The 20,543-nt window shown below is 42.0% G+C and overlaps 1 protein-coding gene across 5 annotated transcripts in view; it reads left to right on the forward strand.

Annotated features, from left to right (window-relative positions):
- Positions 1-20,543, forward strand: part of rtkna (rhotekin a) — a 53,687-nt gene that overhangs the window by 27,185 nt on the left and 5,959 nt on the right. For 4 of the 5 annotated variants that reach the window (XM_085425221.1, XM_085425222.1, XM_085425223.1 and 1 more), the window contains exons 2-5: positions 15,223-15,484; positions 17,055-17,108; positions 19,425-19,542; positions 20,215-20,439. In XM_085425221.1, coding sequence (XP_085281347.1) covers positions 15,223-15,484; positions 17,055-17,108; positions 19,425-19,542; positions 20,215-20,439 — 659 coding nt within the window. Of the gene's footprint in view, positions 1-296; positions 854-15,222; positions 15,485-17,054; positions 17,109-19,424; positions 19,543-20,214; positions 20,440-20,543 lie in introns of those variants that run through there. The other variant, XM_085425224.1, reaches the window with a different exon arrangement.

Consider the following 20,543-nt stretch of genomic DNA (forward strand, 5'->3'; position numbering starts at 1 on the left):
TAGTTCTAAATATTTTGTAAGATTTTGGAAGAGTCCCATTGGAAAAGAAATACGTGTCTGCGTAGAGGCCTCTGCATTTCATGACAACAAACTGCTGAACGGTTTTTTTAGAGATATGTCTGACAGATTTATTTAAATATTTTTTATTACAAGCCAACAGCTTATAGGCCAACAAGTAATTTATAATAATTGAAATTCCCGCAAACATTTATTTATTTATTTATTTATTTTTTGGTGGGGGCAAATACGCAAGTCGTTTTTTGTCATTACCCCATGGCAGTGTCCTTGTGATGCTGCTCCCAAGGGACCCGCGGAGGTATAAAATGACAGTTCACTTTTCTCTGCGCGCAGCTACACACAGACACACACACACCCGCCTCCTCAGAAGCGGCTCTCGGTTGGTCCACCAGCCGGTCAGTCTTCATCCTTCCCTTGTGCTGGTGATGTTGTGTGTGTGTGTGTGTGCGAGTCCCGAGTGGAGCAGCGGAGCTACTCGGACAGCGACAATGAAGACGGTGACGGGAATGAAGACGGCGCAGACGGGCTCAAACATATGACCGCCATTCGTTCTCCCACCAAAACCAGCGAGCTTTGTGGTTTCTGCGCGGATCCTTAAAACTTCCAAAGCCAATTAGCGGTACCTATTTTCGGCTTTTCAGTGGATATTTCATCTTGCCCATAAATGGAGGTCCCTCAAAGGGAAAAACTGAGTTGAGGTCTTTCACGTTGTGCGTGTGCGAGACGCTGAACGGACCCTGCTGTTGCGTAAAGCCCCCGTGCTTCCAGTTTGGAGAGTTGGAGGAGAGCGGAGTGCTTCTCTTTGGTTAGGATGAATAACTCAAAGAATCAAAGGGTAAGGTTCGCTGTTTTGCTTACTGTGGAAAGGCTGACAGCGATTGCCTTGATGGAATTGAAATTGTTGTTTGTATAGCCGAGTTACACTCTGGCTTGACCCACATGACCGTACACGAGCCCTAAAGAAGAAGCCCGTGTTGATAACGTGATGCTTACTCTGCCAGAATGCCATCAGAATATCGAATGAGCCTATCTTGAATCAATAAGCTGTTCTTTTGTTAAAATCACAACTTTTCCAACATCGCTCTTTCTGGTGCCATGATTTTAAACGTGTTGAAGAATATTGAAATAATAAACACTGTATGTACCAAAGTAAACAGTGATTGGCAGTAAGTAGAAGTTTACAAATGATCATAAGATTGTGCTACAAGTCCATAACTGGTAGGCGTTCGGCCATGGGAACAGTTATTATTAAAATAACAACATTTCCCAAGGGCTCAATGACCTGTTCATTAGTAAAAGCAATACATCACTTGTTTTTATTTGGGGGGTTTTTTGTATAATGATACTGTGTGTACTATTACTAGGGCTGGCAACTCAATATATTATTGTGGCAACACAGTGGCATCACCCAGCCTCTCAGAGTGAGAGAAACATGACAACTGTGAGACTGACTGCAGTAATGACTTACTTCTCCCAGTCATCAACCTTTCCCTTCACTTGTGAACAAATCTTTCCTGAATGGCTCGAGTTGGCAGGACAGAATTAGCCACACTTATAAACTTAACATGGGCTTTGAGAATGCCCTCACATGTGAATGTTTTCACATCTCTGTAAAAAAAAGACTGGTGTGGACTCCATGCCATACACAGTGTGTATATATAGATATATATATATATTTTTTTTTCTGTTTTAGTTCACCATGCTTTCCACACAGACTAAGCCGTAGGGAAAATAAAATAACACATGGAGTATGAGTACCAAAAAAGCTTTTCTCAGTATCCTATACTTTAAGTACAGAGAGCCAGGCACACTCAGGCTGGTAAGACCACTTGATGTCAATGTATGCATCAACAAAACAGAGGCATTGTTCTCTCTTCATGGCCTCACTTTGGTTACGTGAAAAGTTGCTTCCTTTTGTCTGTGTGTGTGTGTGTGAGAGAGTGTGTGTTTAGATTTTCATTTCAAAGGTCACCTGCATCACTCATATCTGGATTGAAAGAACAAGACCGATGTGATCTTTCCACTCTTGACATCCTTCTGTGTGTGTCTGTGCACACACAGTGCATATAAAGCTCAAAGCAGTATGTGTTCATTTTGTCCTGACTACTGTTACAGCCACAGCCATCTCTGATCATTAGCACTGAAAAGGTCACAGATATGTCAGAGTTCTTCCTTAGTGCCCACGTGGCACCGTCAATGCACAGAGTTCATGCTGATTGTTTCATTATTGTTATTAATGTTGTAAATAATGTTGTTAATCTTTTATGGATGTTGCTATTTGATGTACAGTTTTATATGCTGATGTTAAACAGATTCTTCTTGCTTTGAAGTGCATATCGTGTTGTGCTTTTCAGCGCCTTTGCTCTTATACAAGGAGGAAAAAATTCAGCATCCTGTGCAATTTCCCTAGCCGAGGAATCTTTGGGCCCTTGTCTTACGATCAATAACCACTTACTGCAGAGGAGCTCTCTGCAGTCAAATCTCTGCCTGTCCACAGCCTTCTATATCTCCCTCTCTCGCTGTCTCTATCGAGATGTGAATCTCCAGTGTCTCTTCTGGTTGTATCTGCCTGCCTTTCCTTTTCCACTTCCCTCCCAGTCCTCATTCACCTTTGCAGTCACATGTTATTTCCTTGCTGGCCTGTCTCTGGATTGCTGTGCGCCTGCAGTAGAGGTCATTCGGTTTCCAGTGCTGATATTGTCCATTGCTTTTTCGCTATAGGAGGTGAGGCTGCAAGAGAGAAAAACAGGGGGGAACTGCAGTCCATTACTCTGTGTACTCCATAGTACGACAGCAGTTGTGGAGTAGTGTGTGTGTGTGTGTGTGTGAGAGAGAGAGAGAGAGTAAACCTCTCTCATTGAGCTTCTTGTCTAAGAAATTGTAAGAAAAATGAGCCACTTATACCGTACTCCACCACGATATTGCCTTGCCGCCCACCCAATTATAGATCTTTTAACTCCAACTCATTCATATACACCCTTTCTCTCTCTCCCGGGGTTTCTTACTTTCCCACAGTCTTCTTGCCAGCTTCAGTCCTCCTCTCTGGCTTTCGCATTCTGGCTTCATTGCCCAAACGAACGCTAAACAAAGCAACTTCTAAATCTGGCTCAACGTGCCATGGCAGCACTCTCTTAGTAAGTTTCATTCCAAATTTAATTGCTTCACAAGTGCCCCAGAATGAAAGAAGAAGAGGCAAACGCAAGAAAATAGATCAGACTAGATTGATCCACAGCCACATACCTGTGTAGTCTAAGAATCACATTGGAAGGCGTGTATTTTTGTTACACAATAGACAGGTGGTTCAGTGTGATCATGCAGATGAAGTAGATGAGGACAAGTGTGATGGACAATCATAAGTAAGGCAGGTAAACAAAGAGACAGACAATTAAGGAAGGGTGATAACCACACGATGCAGAAAGAGATTGTCAGGATTGATGGTCATTGAGGAAAGAGCTAAATCCCAGACAGCTCATCAGACAAGCTCATCAGACAAGTGGATCAGAGTCAGGCCCAATCCACGTCCATCTATCACGTCTGTCTAAGGAAACAGATGCTGATCTGTCAGCCGTTTACACATCCCTACCTGACAGGCCATCTTCTTCCTGCTACTAGAGGTAAACCAATGGATTTTCATATGCCAATATAATAACAGCTTGTAGCCAATTAATTGATCTTTTTTCCCCCTTAGAGTCTGAGAGAAGCTTGATATTCTGAGCAAACACAGCCTGTCTGTCTTTTATGCAGAGGCAGCATGTTTTCAGTAGAGCAGCTGTTTGCTTTCACCATTATAGCTCGCTAATGACATACCATAACCAGGTATAAATTATGTACCTGAAGGTGCAAAATGGCAGCTTACTGTGTACGGAGCCTCATTGCGAAATGGTGATGCTCACAGATACATGTACACAGAGGTCACATAACTAAGTTGAGAACGAGAGCTTGATGATTCATGGGAGAGGACGAGCTTGTCTTATCAGGTTTGTTTGTCTTCTTTTTTCTCTGCATCTACGCAGTCAGTCAACTCTTTGGTTATGTTTGCTCAGAGGAATTGCTCTTGTGGTGCTGATGGGGCTGCAAAATGAGCACAAGCATACACAATAGATATGTGGAGATCACATGCGATGGATAATCCATCTTTCATCCCATTCCCATGAGCCTCTGATGAAATGCTAGCACGGCTGTATAGAATCGATAGTAATAATAATATGAAAGATTTAGACTCCCTCGCTCACAAAAAGTAAACACATTCTCCCCATACATCGTGCCGCTCACAAGATATTGCGAGCTACAATGAAATCTTGCAGACATGTTGTGTCTGTGTGCCTCACACGTGTGACAGAGGATAGAAAATATTGGATTTTGCTCAGCAAGTAATATGGAAAAAGGATGGGCACACATGCTTACTAATTTTGAAATGTCCTGCTACTATCAGCTGTGTAATGTATTTAAATGCATGTATTTGTCTCTCTGTACGAGGGTTTCTGTGGACTGGAGTAGAGCCTCCATAAATACTTTAGCCTTGAGCAGTGAGTGACCCGTGACCTCTGTCTTTTTACAGCTTAACCAGTTCTGATATTTTTAGATATACTGGGCCAATAGCCAACTATGTTCCCTAAGTTTGAATTATCAAGTTAATGTTTACGTTTCAGTGTTTAAAACCATATTTTACTCTAAACAAGACAGGAAACCTTTCTCAGATGGAGATCTGTGAGCAATTTACAGTTGAAACCAATTGCAGTGGTTACTAAGGAACTTCCATCACTTCTTCTTTAACTTGGATGAATACCAGCACAAGTGGCTGTCTGGTATTTTATCAAAGGTCTTTAAGCAGTGAGCGTGGCCACGTCCTCTTTTTCTGGCAGCTGTGGCTCATGATGTAGAGCAGGTTGTCCTCTGAGTAGTGGTCTGATCACCGGCTCATCATGTGTGTATAAGAATGTGTGACTGTACCTTGCAGCAGCATGCACTCTGTGATGTCAATAAGACTGGAAAAGCATCATTATTATCAGTTTCAAGTGAGCTAAAATGTTTCTGAATTGTCTGTGCACATTGAGAATAGTGCACCTAACCTTTCCAGATAAATGCCTGCTGACAGGATGTGAGGACAAATGGGATTCAACGTGAGCACTAATGTAGGAGCCTGGGAAACACAGTCCAGCCCGACTTGTGTGTGTGCGTTTCAGCGTGCGTTTACTTCCAGTAGATTTACATGTCAGCAGAAAAAGGCCGTACAATGTTCTGTTCAAGCTAAATAAATTGTCGAATTGTCTGTCTCCTTGTGGATTCTCTCTTTGAAGATAAATGCTTGAGTAAATGACTGAGTTTTTTCACTACTTTCGTGTGTATGGATGTAAATACGAACACCTCGCCACACCACTAGTCTGTTGAAGATGTTCTGTACGGCAGAGATAAGAAGCGCACGTGGACACGCGCGCATTTGCCGTGATTAATTATGCTCCTCGTGCTCTTGTTCTTTTCGCTTTTCAATCTCAGTTGCCCTTATCCGCCTTCTTGCCTTCCCGACTCATTTTCTCACTGTCTGTCACTAAACTGACACACATTTGTGTGCACACATGCACAGGGAGACTCCAAGGGTTAATGTGGACCATTAGAAACCAGAGCAGACTGTAAGTGCTGTAAAGTGGCGCACAGGCAGGCTCGTGGACTGTAAGTGGCTCTCACTTTACATGTGTTTCCCATGACACATGACATTGATATGACTTTCATTAATCAAGCCACTGAAACAAATACTGCTTTTACTATCTGTGATACCTCCCTTAGCGTTTGGATCTTGGAGTGTGGCTCTTTCAGAATGCTGTTAATTAAGGATACCTCATAACCTATTTATTTATATATTACAGTAGATAGTAAAGGCAGGTAGATCATAGTGCCTCTTTTTATCATCTTAAAAGCTAGAGTCAGCCCCTGCACACTGACAAATGCACACACAGCTCCCAGCCTCATCTGTCCCCTTTTTTTGGTCATTTCACCCTCAGGGCAAAGAGCCAGGGTCAGTGTAGTGATATCTAGTTCTTCTCTAAGTCAGCTCAGTAATCCAGCAGCTTCATGAATATTATAATGAACTCATTTCAGAGCTCTTGCTCGTCGATAGTGGTTCACGGACACACATACACAAATACGGGAGGACACATTTGTTCTGCCTTGTTAGCACGTCTTCTTCTTTATCTTTCTAGTTTATAAAACCTACGTGGCGAATAAAAAGTATCACCTCCCCTACACCGGATCTCACATGGGCCAGGCGCATGAGGTTATATACACATGCAGGCATATAGTCTAAATAAGTAGAGGGCTAGAAGCATTCACTTTTCAGATTTACCCACATTAGTATGGTCTTGGCCCCGCATGCATAAAACTCAACTGAATCACCCCGTGCGTGTCTGCTGTACAGGAAAGAGAGCGCAAGACAACAGGGGGGAGTGTTTGTCAGGCTTAAATGCTAGTTAGGCCAGCTGAGCTAATTAGCCCAGATTTCCTCGTCCTGATTCAGAGAAGGAAAGCTCTGGATTACTGAGTGTGTATCTCCAAAAATGTGCAAGGCTGTTGAAACTCGAGGGATTTGCAAAAGTCAGCTAATGAGAGCTTCACAATTCACTTCGAGTGTTTTGATTGGTTTCTAATAGTGAGATAACTAGTCACCCCTCACCCACGCTGAGGATGAAAAGAAGCTTAATGGTATGGGACCCAGCAGGAGGTACCTCTCTCTTTCAGTAACCTGCTACTGTGACCTCTTGGCCTTCTAAACTCTCCCTTTGTGCCTTTAAGCTGCTCCTCATTTGCCATTTGTCCCAGTGACCCCCACCCACCCCCAGATTAATACTCCATCCTGTGACCTCATAAACATTACAGCCATACAATATTTCCATCTCATGACAGACTGAAGGGCGTCGTAGAAAGGTTGAAAAAACGAAACACCCGATTCAAGTAAATCATGTAATACTGTTGACCAGACAAAGCACACGTGAAAAAAGAGGGCAAATATTTTAGCCTGTCAACCTGAAAATGTGAACATCACATCTAGGTCCTGTCCTTGCGTCCTCCTCCTTTTCTCACACCCATCCAGGGTGTGAGGTAATGTGTCATTCTGAGAGCCATCAGTCAGCATAACAAATGTGCACGCACACGCCAAAGTTCTTAGGAGATTCAGATGAATGTTTTTCAAGGGAAAGTGTTGTGTCACCTTCCTCGCTCAGGCCCTTCACAGCCATATATTAGCTTGAGCGCTAAGTAACACAGCCAACTTCCGTTCACAGACTAACGCTTCTCTTCAAACCTCAACTTCAGGTGATGGGAAACGAACAGGCTCTGAAAACACGTGAAAAATTCCTGCACGGTGCGGATTAAAATGTCACGTCGTTCTTTTTTTTTTTCTTTTGCCTCATGTGGGTCTGTTAAAGGGATTAAATCCCTTTTCCTGTTTCACCCCACTTCGATATGTACTGGCAGAGGCCTCTCGTTGAAAGACACCAGAGTGGTCTTTGATCATTTGCTTAAAAAGACCTGCATCAAACCAATTCCTCTTTCCAACCCCTTTTTTTCTCATTCTCTGCCCGGGTCTTTGGTTTACAGGAAAAGCCAGCTCGGTTAATAATAATGTGTCAACTTAATAGTCAGTGGCTGTTTCAACATGCAGTGCACAACACTTGCTGTGTTGATAAGGTGTCCCTGATGCAGTTACAATTTTTGCTGAGTGTGTGTGCTTTTTTGTAATTTGTTAACTGCTTCCTGCAGCTGCCAGACAGTTCAGTCAGCCAATTACTATCATTAGGGTTCCTCTGTGACTGTTTGATCGGAAAGAAGGCTTCTTGGTCTGTCCCCTAATTCTCCTAATTCTAAACATGCAGATTGTGTTTTCTTCATTTTATTGAAGCACTACCCAAGAATATGATTATTACCCTAACAACAGAAGTTTTTTCGTAATGTTTTTGTAGCACTGCTTTTAGATTTGGGCTTATGAATCTAAACGGATTTACAATCTGCTCATTTGTGTCGGGACATGGCATTATTTCGTGTTTTGAATGCGCCCCACTTTGTTCCCTCTGGTCCTGACGAAGTGAAATAGAAGAGAAGCAGGAGGGGGTGCTGCTGTTATTAGTGTTCTTGTGTTGCCGATATTCATAACAAAGTACCCCGCGTGATGAATGTATATCTGTTTTTCCAGCCCGCGGTTATTTACGAGTCTGGTCTGGAAACTGTGTGAGGTTTTTCACAAATCTATACTGTGCAGGCCTGTTACTTACATGCTGGGAGACCACACACACACGCATGCTGTAGATACACTGTCCGACATGCAGGTGCACATATATATCCAGCTGTTATCACCACCTATATGCTGACTTTTAAATAATGCAATCCCGGGTTTAGTGTGCACAGCCATGTAAGAGCAGTCGACCTCTAGAGTCTCTATAAATTGCTGAATGATCACTGCTTGGCAGACTCTGAGCTCCCTGCACTCTCTTGAACTTCCAAACAAATTTGTTTTATAGCCCAAAATTCACTCCAACGTTGTTCTCCTTAGGGCAGGTTGCCAAAAAAACAAGTACACTTGCAAGTACAGAATGCACCGATAGAACAAATACACACTGATGCACCTGCATTTGGTTCTTTGCATACAAAGCAGGCATATGCCTGCAGCTTAAAACGTGATTTAGGACACAGGCGTATGCATATCATTTCTTTCTTTAGCACTTTCTTCTCTGGCTCCACCCAGTCTGCGCAGGGACCCAGCTGCAGTATAACATACTGCCTTTGTGTGAGAACAGCTGGCTGCAAAGTCACTTGGACACGGTCTCACACACAGACGCAGTGCTCACGCAGATACGCATGTAGTTTTGCGTGCGAGCAGAGATGAAACGGTCTCTGCTGTTTGGCAAATAATTGGATGCATAAGCTTTTGGGAAGAGAGGGAGTTCGTGGTGATTAAGCTATAAGAGCAACCCCATAACAAATCACCTCTGTGATGACATCAGCATGTTGGCACCTAGACCTGCATACACTGGCGCATTTTGCCTCAAGTGAGCGCCCAGGGAATGAGTAAGTGTTAAGTGCGTCCTGCCAATGGAACAGGCTTGGACTGCTTTGTAGCCAGCTTCACTGTCATAAAAGCAGTATACACTCCACCCATTTCTGCTTCTTTATCTTTCACGACCAGTGCCAAACCAGTTCCCTTCAGTGTTGTTGTGCTCTGGCTTCCCTGCACCAGCTGGACTCTGAAAGACTGTCTGATGAATGCAGTCATTGTTTTTCAGTGGTTTAGGTTTGGTTTTGGGATTGTTTTTTGGAGGGTTTTTTTCCTGTCTGCTCCTAATCTTACTCCAGTCTACATGTTATGTAAACAGTCATACATATGTGCATGGGATGCATTTTTCATGTGCACTGGTATTTGTCTGTACACAAATATAACAGTGGAGTCTGCTATTACTGCCTTCTGGTTCCCTAACATCCCAACACACTTCCTTTTATGCATTTATCCACAGTCTAGCCATTCTGCTTCCTCAATTTTTTAAACTCCTTTCTCCCTATGTCTGTATCTTCCTTCTGAGTTTTCATTCTCTCAACTGATTTGCTATTGATTTTTTTTTTTTTACTTCTCTTCATTCATCTCTTACTTTTTTCTTCTTCTTTTTTTTAACCCTGTCAGCTGTCTCCAGCCTTAGCATAGCTTACAGCCATGCTCTGGGTGTGGGAGAGGAAGAGGGTAAGCAAGAGGGAAAGTAGCGGAAGAGGGTGGAGAGGAAGGCGAGGCACATAGTTGTGGCTGGCTAATTGAAAGCCAGCAGTTTGGTCAGTAAAGTCCCAACGTATGGGAGTGGTCAGGAATTTGCTAGCCTGGGTTTTGTGTGGATGTGTGTGTGTGTGTGTGTGTGTAATAAATCCAGAGCACATTTGTGTCAGTATGAAAGTCTGTGGCCATAAAGATTGACAGATTGTGGGTGTTTTTGTGAGTGCCTGCACAATACCATTTCCCTGTTTGTGTGTGTGTTTCAGTCCTGCTGATGCTATTGTTCACAGTTATCATCACCACCTCTTTTAAATCTGCCTCTTTCCCTTTTCTGCTAACCTTTTTTTCTTTTTCCAGTCAGCTGTGGTGTTCGTTCACAAAGAGTTAAGAGTCAGCAAAGAAAGAAAAGGTGGTATGGTTCAGTGGTCTTAAGAGAAATCATTCTTTGTACTGGTGAAGGATACTCGTTCCATCCCAGTTTACACAATCGCCTTTGTGTACTCTTATCCCCTTACAGGGTGAGGCGAGCAGGAGGACAACATTTACTGCTGGTATCCTCGTTGATTTCTGTGGTATATACTACATGTTTCAGACATCCCACGCTTCACTGTGAACATGCTAGGGATGCAGTAATCTAACAAGACTACAGGGTCCACATTACAGCCACGCTGGCAGCTCTGTGAGTCTGCACGTGGGCAGAGCGGTCACTGAATATTAGCATTAGCGCTCTAACACACTGACAGTTAGATATGCTCAATATATGTGCATAGCGTTTTAGCATAATTAAGCAGAGGGATTCATGCTGTTACCTGTGAAAATTCTTCCCGACCTAGTATTAACTGTTCATCCTGCCCTGCGTGACTTTCACCCACAGGCTGTTTGAATTATTATGTAATAACCCTAACCCCTAGGTCTAATCCCACGCTTTAACTACGACCGTCTGGCCTGTGTAGAGATAGAGGTTAGAGGTCAAGGGTCAGCGATCTGAACAGGAAAGGCTATTCACGCAGAACAGCACATCGTAAACAAACCATTACACACCATCTGCAGGGGCGTCAAATCCCGGAGCAGCGCGTGTGTCTTTGCTTGTTTGTGTAGGTGTGCATGTTGGTGTCTCTGTGATCACACCCACAGACACGCAAGTGAGGATCAACACAGCCAGACGGGGACAGAGAGGTGACAGAAAGTGACCATCTGGTAGCCAGTGAGGCATCAAATTACCTTCTGAAAGGTTACATTAGCATTATGCATATACTGTGTGTGCCATAATGACACTTTTAAATAGTTCCATTATCGAACAATTATCTGCAACCCAGCAGAGTTACAATGTGAGGAAAAACAATTTGTGGTTTAAATGAAATATTTAGACAGGAAGGACGGCCATGAAATTTTCCACAGATGATTTGATGAACCCTGTAAACAACACTGATAACCAAATCTATCTACAAAGGGCTAGCAGCAGGTCACACTTTACTCTTACCTTTATTAAATGTCTTATCATCTGGAGGACAGATTAGCACATTCATGATGAATCCTGTTGTTTTGAACATGGAGTGTTTTCCTCTAATACCGCAATCAGATCGATTTCTGTGGTTTTGAGAAAAATTTGTCACCCTCTAGAGCCAGCAGCTTTGTGTGGCTGGATACATAATTCTGGTGCGCATATTTATGTCTCCCTTGGGGTAATTTTTAATCACTCTGGTGATTCCCTTGATGTTTTGTCTGGTGTATAACAAGTAAAAATTCCTATTTATGTACTCAGGTTGACTAAATGCTACAACACTAAATGATTTCCCATCTGTTTCAGCTTTGCTTTGCATCAGGCTCTTTGTCTTTTCCTCTCCGCACATCAGCAAATATGAGCGTCTTAAACTGAGATGCATTACACAGCAAACTTTATGCTTTCTTAGGGTTGGCATGCTGGTAGCATTTAGCCCCGAGCACCACTAAACCTCAAAGAGCTTCTAACATTGTTGCTACACATACCTTTACAACATCTAAATGGCCAACCTCTTAATTATGCGATTTTCTTCCTTTAACCATTAAGCTTTGAAAAGACTCTCATGTCTTCATTCATGTTTGTTCTTTTTTCCCTCTTCACCCCTGCTCATTCACAGAGCTTTCTGCTTAATTACATCTACAGCAGAGTTGTTATATAAACAAGCACCTTTTTCCTCTTGCCAAATCTTTGTCTCTTTAGCTGCCACTTTTGTTTTCCATCAACCCTTCAGTTTTTCATCATCTTCCTCACCGGGATCCTTTGTACCTAACCTTTTAAAAATATAATCACATTTTTTGTTACTTTTCTCAATTCTTGCAGTTCCCCTTCAAAGTTTCCTCTCCTCTCGTCCTCCACCCACACCTTTCACCCTGTCAACACATATCTCCTCCTTTTGTCTCTGTTCCTCTTTTCTGCTGTTTTCCTCAAGATTCTCCCTGTTTCCTCTGACGGCTCCGCTTCCCGTCTGTGTCTTTGCTTGATGCTCAGCATGCCCTGCATCCCTGTCGCCTAACCACCCTTCCTTCATCTTCGTTCTTTCTTCTGTCCGTCCTGCCATCATCACAGGCAGTCAGAAATGCCCACTGGTCTAACACCTGCCGCTCTGAACACACAGCGCATGTGAGCTTACGAGGTTGTGTTTGTCCACGCCTCTGAGTATTTATGAAAGATCATGAAAAGAAAATGTCGATTCGTTATGGCATGTGTGTATGCCTGTGTTGTTAAGTGTTGAACTCAGTCTGTTTTTTTGTACCCTACTGGCCTGACGTAGAGCCAGACTTCTGGATTAGACGTGGATCTAGGCTGCTTGAATTCTATTCTGAGATCCCCAGAAGGAAAAGCCTGTTAAATTAGCAGCTATAAATACAGGACTTCCTCCCAGCAGGTCACTCTAAGACCTACTGCACCGACATGGACAATTTCTTTGCTCCCTATGCATGTACAGAACTGGAACCCCCCCCCAAAAGCATGTTTACACTGAGTAGGAGATGCTCTGTATCTCATTGTACAACTGTATAGTGACAATAAAGGCATTCTATTCTATTCTATTCTATTCTATGTGTGAGTGTGTGTCTTTATGGGAGTGTATGCATTCTTGAGAGCTGTCCAGGCAAGCTTACGTCTAGTGCTGCATGTGTGGTTTGTGGCATTACTGCTAACAAGGACACTGGCCTTTCACTCTTTAAGAGTCACTCCAAATTTCTTTTTTCCTTTTTTTTGCTTTACCCATATAACATAAAAAAGATGCAGTAATTTTATCACTAACTTACTCATTGCCTGCATTCACATATAACCTGTAACCTATGATAAATAAGTGAAATGTCTACATTAGGCATCTCAAGCATCAAGAACACTTGGTATCATGGAAAGTTTGGCATAAAATGTCACATTTTACTGCAAATTCTTTTGTTTTTCACATGCATTTTAATGCCAAGTATAGTATTGTGCAAATGTCTTGAGCCACTCCCTTTTTAAAGTGGTCCTGGGCAATAGTTCCTTCAGCTATTTGTTTATTTTCAATCAATTTTCAATGTTAATATTTTGTTATATCTCTTCATGGGACAACACTGAAGATATGTAAAGTAGTCAGTGTACAGCTTGTATAACAGTGTAAATTTGCTGTCCCCTCTAAATAACTCAACACGCAGCCGTTATTGCCTAAACCGCTGCAAAGTAAATGCTCATGAAACAGTGCTTGACCTTGAAAATTAAAATTTCCTCTTGTACCTCATAGTCATCCAGTTGATAACTGTTATGTTTATACTGTTGTTATAATTTGATCACCTTGATTTTTCAAGAGTGCTGTAATTGTTTTTGGGGCAGTAAAAGCGTTCATTTAATGATGGAGGCTATTTGTTTAGCCACGTTGTGTTTAACAGCTGCAGTGTATATTGTGCATGACTCTAGAGTGATCATTATCTCACTGCTGTGCCTGATAGTTCTTCTGTTAGAGTGTTTCTGTGGAGAAATCTCACATTCATCCCTTTTTAATGTGATATCCTGTTACTGTAGCAAGTAAGGAGAAAGTACTGCTGGAGCGCTTATGATAGACAGTGTTTTTGGTGGTTTCTTCTAGGCAAGGAGTTATTTAATTCATGTATGATTTATAATTTCTAGTATAGCTTTCACCACCATGCAGAAACAATGTGGTCATATCCTAAGAAGCATTTCTTTCAGTGCAGCGGTTAATCACACAAAACCTCAGGTTGTAGTGCAGTCCAGCGAGAATCTGCGTCCAAATGTAAACTTTCCCATTGAAATCAAATTCATTCCCCTCCTGCTGGCTCTCTGCTGAACAAAAGTGACTTATTCTTAAAGAGAGAAAGAGAGAGAGAGAGCCAGGTAGAAAGGAGAAAGAGCATGTGGAGGACAAGAAAGAAAGGCCGATTGAGGACGGTGGAGTGGAACGGATGGGGTCTAAGAGGAGGTGAATTATAAAAGCTTAAATGAAAAGAATAAAAAATTCATAGGAATCAGACAGAGAGAGAAGATAAATGAGTAATATTGGAGTAGCGGAGAAAGGACGAGGCATTTATCAGGCAGAGAGCGCTCGGAGCATTAGAGGTTATATTTGAGGACAGCGGATTCTTGTTAATGTATCGCCGGAGATGGCGAGCAGACACGCTCTCACACACGTGCTTCAGCAGTCAGGGAGAGGTTGAACACCATCTGCTCAACAATAAAAATAATAATAATGATAATAACAGATTGTTTTCAGTTTAAAGATAACCTTACTGTTCTATACTTCTTAACTGGAATTTACACAAATGCTTTTGCAGGCCGGGTGGATTAGCATGAACCCTTAAGCTTAGTCAAACTTTTCTTTTCCTTGAGCTTCGTTTGAATCCTGCGTTTATTTTTGTGTTTGTGAATACTTGTGAGTACTGTATATCTACATTGTGTTTTCATTTCTGAGCAAAGTTAAAGTTTGGGGGTTTATTTTGTTTTCGTTTTTTTACTACACCCATGTGACAGGTTTCTTAAAGCACATTGGCTAGATTTAGTTTGATAGCGCAGTGCTGTTTTTTCTTTAGGAAATCTGTTTGAAATCAGTTTAAAATTGCAAAGTACGCATGTGCACATTTGAGTATCTGGGGGTATCTTCGGGACACAGACTTTCAGCATTTGACGGCTTCATTCTTTATCTCCCAACTTGAGAGTTACCGCTCCGTCTGTGTGAGTGTATGCCAAGTGACTTTGCACTAAATGATTCAACATGGACGTGTCTGCTCAGCAGGGGTGTGGGCTCATTGTTAAGAGGGCTAAAGGCCATGCACACACATACACAAACTAATGCAAACTTTGCTTGAAGTTGTCATTTCTAACCCTTTTTGTGCCTTTATTTCTCCCAAAACATCATTTTTTAAAATGTCTTATCAGTGAGAAGTGAATCTATTGTGTACCTCACTTTCAAATGGGTCTTCATTACTCATAAATGCCTGTTGTCCCGCTCTCGTCTTTGCAGGACAGCGACATTCAGAAGAAGATTGATCATGAGATCCGAATGCGTGATGGAGCCTGCAAGCTGCTGGCTGCCTGCTCCCAAAAAGACCAGGCTTTGGAAGCGGCAAAGAGTCTACAGACATGCAGCACCCGTATCATGGCCTACATGTCAGAACTGCAGAGGATGAAGGAGGCTCAGGTCATGCAGAAAGTCACACGCAGATCATCAGATGCAGGGCCGATGGGCGACAGGCTCCCATGTAAAGGAAAAGTCGCCATCTCAGGTGAGAAATAGACAAAAGCGTTTATTTCTGAGAGAAAAGTGATAGGAGAAGGTTCAGGGCGGAAATTTTCCCAGCATTTTGGAAGATTTTGAGAAAGCTTTTAAAGTTATTTAATCATTTAAATGTGGCACTGTTGTTGCCAAGAGACTGTGACCAGCAGTAAAAGGAGGAAATGGATCAAATTTAAGCTTCCTCTTATTACTGTAATTTAATGCTGAGCTGCTCTCATCAGCCTTTAATAGCGGATGTTTCATTTTTAAATTACTTTGTACTTTCTGACTTGCTGCTGTCCACCACATTGATGAAAGCTCACTCTGGAGATCAAGACAGTCAGATCAAATTTTACTGTCATCTTGTCTACTTGTAGAATGCAATGTAAGTAAACAAAGACATTTTGAAAAGCATTATTGTAATGATTTACACATTCACCCAGCAAGCGAATGATCCGTGGTTCGGTCACGGGATGTGGCACAAATGCCTTTGCAGTTGCATCAGGAAGGGTAAAAATCTGCCAAATTAAGCATGCGGTGCTACCTGCTATGGTGACGCTTTGTGAATAAGGGAGCAGCCAAAAGAAGCTTATTGAGATTCTTAAGAATAAAAATCCTCCATATTTTTACTCTTAAACTCTGTGACAATAAATTGCATTATTCCCAGTAAACCGGGTCTTCATGCAGCCCCTCGGTTCATCAGTTCAGTTCTGTCTGGAACAAGTTATTTTAGCTCCTGTCGCTTTAAGGCTCCCTGCCATAAAATTCCACATTATTCCAACTGGCAGTCCCTCATAAATTGAAGATTTGAACAGCAGGCGAACTTTCTGTGCACGTTTGGAGCTGTGAGATGACCGCATTAGCGACATCCTCTTTCTTTTAATTCATTTAGACCCAAAAACTTGTCTGAAGCTGAGCGCTTAGTGCAACCTGAAGTTTGCACTAGTGATTGGTGCCTTGTTTGCGACTTGGTTAATATGAGCATCCGTTGTTATTGCAGGATATTTACAGTCATGTGGCAAAGAAACTCCCATGATTCAGTAGCTTGTGGAATCACTTTTAGCAATCCTATTCTGTGTTATACAGCTATGTGTTTTTCTCCTGACAACACTTCCAAATGAGCTATACCTGTTCAGTCTTTCTCAAATTTTAAGGTTATGAACTTTGACATTTAAGATGTTAACTGTGGCCTGTAGAGTCTGAGATGCAGCTCTTAGGTATTTTCCAGTTTCTGTCATCATTGCATACTCTGACCTTGGGGTGAATTTGCTGGGACGTGCAGTCCTGGGAAGACAGTGGTTGTGTGTTAGCACACACCTGAAGGCTCCAGACCTGCAAACTGTCTAAACTTCTGTTTTCATAGAGGCATCTACACTTGCTGATGGTTAACTAATCAAGTGCATTTGATTAGTAGCACCTGACTGCTACTTATCCTCCTAATTCCTATGACAGCAGTAAGGCTATACTTTATTTTTCACGGGACTATTGAGGGTCCTGTGAAAGCTTTCTTTTTCACATGACTATAAAGAAAGGCACAATTGGTCCTCTGTTGTCTAATCTTCAGCCTGTTGTCTTTACAGATCTTCGGATCCCTCTCATGTGGAAAGACACGGAGTACTTCAAGAACAAAGGAGGTGAGAAGTCGTGTGTGTGTGTGTGAAGAAAGTCATTGATGACTTATGAATGATTTATACTTCCAGTATTTATTAATAATCAGCTTCTGTGGAAAGTAGCCCTCGGTTGCTTCCGCGGTTGTATCTGAAATCCTTGAAATAATGGGGCGGGGAGGTGTGAGATTCATTGAGACTCTAGAATGAAAATGACCTTTTATTTCTCGCTTCCGGGTGAAAACGCTTACATGGACGGATTGCGGTGTGACATTTTCTCTGCTCTGTACCCATTTTTACACCCCAGACTCCAGACAGTGTGGCAAAAATCCATCTGTACAAAGTTGCCCTTTCTCACATCCAGCACACAACAGGAGGCTCTGTGTCAGATGAATTCTCAGCACTAGAAATATGCTATTTGCTGCTTTACTCAGTGGGTTGGGTATGGACCACACACTCACTCACTGTGATTTCTCTAGTCAGTGATCTACCCAGTTCTCACATGGGCTCAATCAGACATTAATTACTAGACTACTTACTGGGGGAGTTCACACAGTGAAGGCTGTTTAGTTTCCAATTCAACTGATTCATTTAATATTGCCTAGAAACATTCAGGGGTGCAATGCATGTGCAAAAACGACTTTAGTCGCAGCTGTTAGAAATGATCTTCACAGTCATTGGGAGCTTTTTTGTTTTTTTAGCTTTATCTCTCTACTTTACTCCTGGAAGCACAACTTGACCCACTGTCCTGTCTGGATTGCTTTGCCTGCTGGCTATTACAAAGAATCACGAAGGCAATGAAGCGCTTCATTCTTAGTAGTGATGGGAGAGCTGTAAGCCAAAAACAAATAAAATCTGTGGTGCGTTTAAGGATCCACTCTAGTTTTCTGTCTTATGGAATATTCCTGTGAACCTGCTCGTATTAAATTGTCTTTGTGATAAAATTCAATAGAGCGCTGAGAATCTAACAATGGAATTTTTTTTATATTGGCCATTTTCTATCCCACCTGCTCTAGATAAATTTAATGTATGTTAACCTCCATACCGTCATTATAATAGTCTCAGTGCTCAGCCTCTCCCTTGGCAACTCGAATGAATTAATCTGCGTGACCTGTGCATGGAAATGAACTCTTGAGACAGGTAGTAGTCTCTTAACAAAGCTTAATGAGGCTGTAAGTCAAGGTCATTAAGCACACAGAGACATAAACTGAGGCAAAGTGTGTTCCTTTCTCATTTGTCCAGTCAGATTTTAGTGAGGAGTGTTGATTTCATACTTGGAATAGTAATTGCGCAATGAAGTGTGGGACATTAGGTGTCAATGTGCCGTTTACATGGAAGCGCGAGTAGAACTTACCAGTGCCAGTTATAAAGTGTTTTATGAGGAAGAAATACAAGATTATCCCCAATATGAGGTTGTGGGGTGAAGGTGCGATCATAGGGTTCTGGGAATCTTGGGAAATTCAAATTTTCCAATCTTTTCTTTAATGTCAAGTCCTTGCTCACCTCTAGACCAATTTCAGTGCTGCTGCTATTTTTAAATTGTTTCGTGTAAGCTCGTTTTGTTCCCAGAGGCACTGGTGCCTCTTCGATGCTCACTGGATCTCCTCTAGTGTGTAAGAGCGGCAACCCATCCACTTTTATTTTTGAAACGTGGACATCGCTCAGACGCCTCAATGGACACAGCCCTTAGGAATTTGACAAAAAAAACCCACTCATGTGCTACTCTTGAAATAATTCGGCACTTCTTTTCTTGCAGAAAACTACTGTTTAGTCTCGCTGACCTTAGGCGATCATTCAAAACAACAAACTGTTCCGTCTCAAAATAGCGGCAACACTGAAATCAGTATATCAGTGTACAAGAAGGTGACCTTTAAGTGGAGATTGGTCAAATTTTGATTTTTATGGGTAGATTCCTGGAACTTTCTAATCAAACTGCTCGAGAAGAAGAGATTAGGCCTGTCTGCCCCGACTCTGTCTGCTCCATCTGTTGTAGTTTCTTTCATAATTTCTCACTGGTGTTATGGAAATGATGGTTTTCTTAGATACAAAGATTTCAGGGTTTATCTATAATCACAGTGAAACCTTCCCTAAAATATAATCTTCACATACACAAAGATTCCTGTAGTTTAGTTTCAAAATACTGTTCACTATTTCCCATGAATTCTTAGCACAGCTGACCATTAAACTGAAACCAACAGTTTAATGTTTGCTGCATTGCCATTTTGGCTCTGATTTTTAAAGTGATGCAAGTAAATGAAAGCTGCTGAAGTGTTTCAAAAATGCACTGTTATGTAGAAGTGTTTCCTCTTCTTCTCTTCTGACTTTCTACATTTGCATTCGTAGAGCTTCATCGATGTGCGGTGTTCTGCCTGTTGCAGCTGGGAGAAGAAATCTTTGATACAGACATGGTGATAGTAGACCGGACACTCACCGATATTTGCTTTGACAACACTATCGTATTGTAAGTCACCTGTCAGTCCTATAACCGAACAGCCATATAATCTGTGACCATCACAGAAGACTGTAGTAAAACCAGTAGTTTAATATTGTATTAACATGGTTTTGTAATGTTGTACATCCAAAGTTGAACAATTAGTAAATGCACTGTTTGATACACTGTAAGTACCAATGAGAGGGCGATCTATAACACCTGATTGTTAAGCCAATTTTATGTTCGGTATTTAGAATTCAAATAAATTTAGTTGGCAAGTAACTGAAAGTGCAATACAGTACAAACTACAATCGTTTTGCCAGTTCAGTTTTATTTATGTAGTGTCAAATCACAATAACAGTTGCTTCATATTGTAGGATTATCCTACAATACCCTAGAGACCTAAAGACCCTACAATAATACAGAGAAAACCCCAATAATCAGATCTCCCCCTACGAGCAAGCACTTGGCAACGGTGGGAAGGAAAAACTGCCTTTTAACATGAAGAAACCTCCAGCAGAACCAGGCTCATGAATACTGTACAACATTTTTGCCCAAAATATTATACAAGAGAGGTATAAAAGAGCACACATGAAGCACATAGGTATGTGAAAGTAAGCACTGTACTCGAGTGGATGCACTTAGTTACTCTTTCAAAATGACCCTTAAAGAGATGGTGATGATGAGCGTTTTCTCTTGCAGTAGTGAAGCCAGCCCAGGTTTCGAGCTACGGGTTGAGTTGTATAGCTGCTGCTCAGAGGATGACTATTCTGCAGGCAGCACACCAAGGAAACTGGCCAGCAAGCTGAGCTCTTCACTGGGTCGATCAGCTGGGAAGAAACTCCGGGCAGCCATGGAGCCTGGACCGTGTAGTCCCGTAAGCAACGGAGGGGGAGCCCCTCTCCTGCTGCCAGTTCCCTCTGTACCGTAAGTTTAGCTTCATATAATATCTATAGTTTTTATACAAAAACAGAAAATGGATTGGAAATAACTTGTAATTTCAGAGAGCAGATATTTATTGAGACCATCGC

The sequence above is a fragment of the Rhamphochromis longiceps genome, linkage group LG12 (assembly GCF_057381845.1).
Source record: "Rhamphochromis longiceps isolate RC_006_pf linkage group LG12, R_longiceps_female_GT1.1, whole genome shotgun sequence".
NCBI classification, from domain to species: domain Eukaryota; kingdom Metazoa; phylum Chordata; class Actinopteri; order Cichliformes; family Cichlidae; genus Rhamphochromis; species Rhamphochromis longiceps.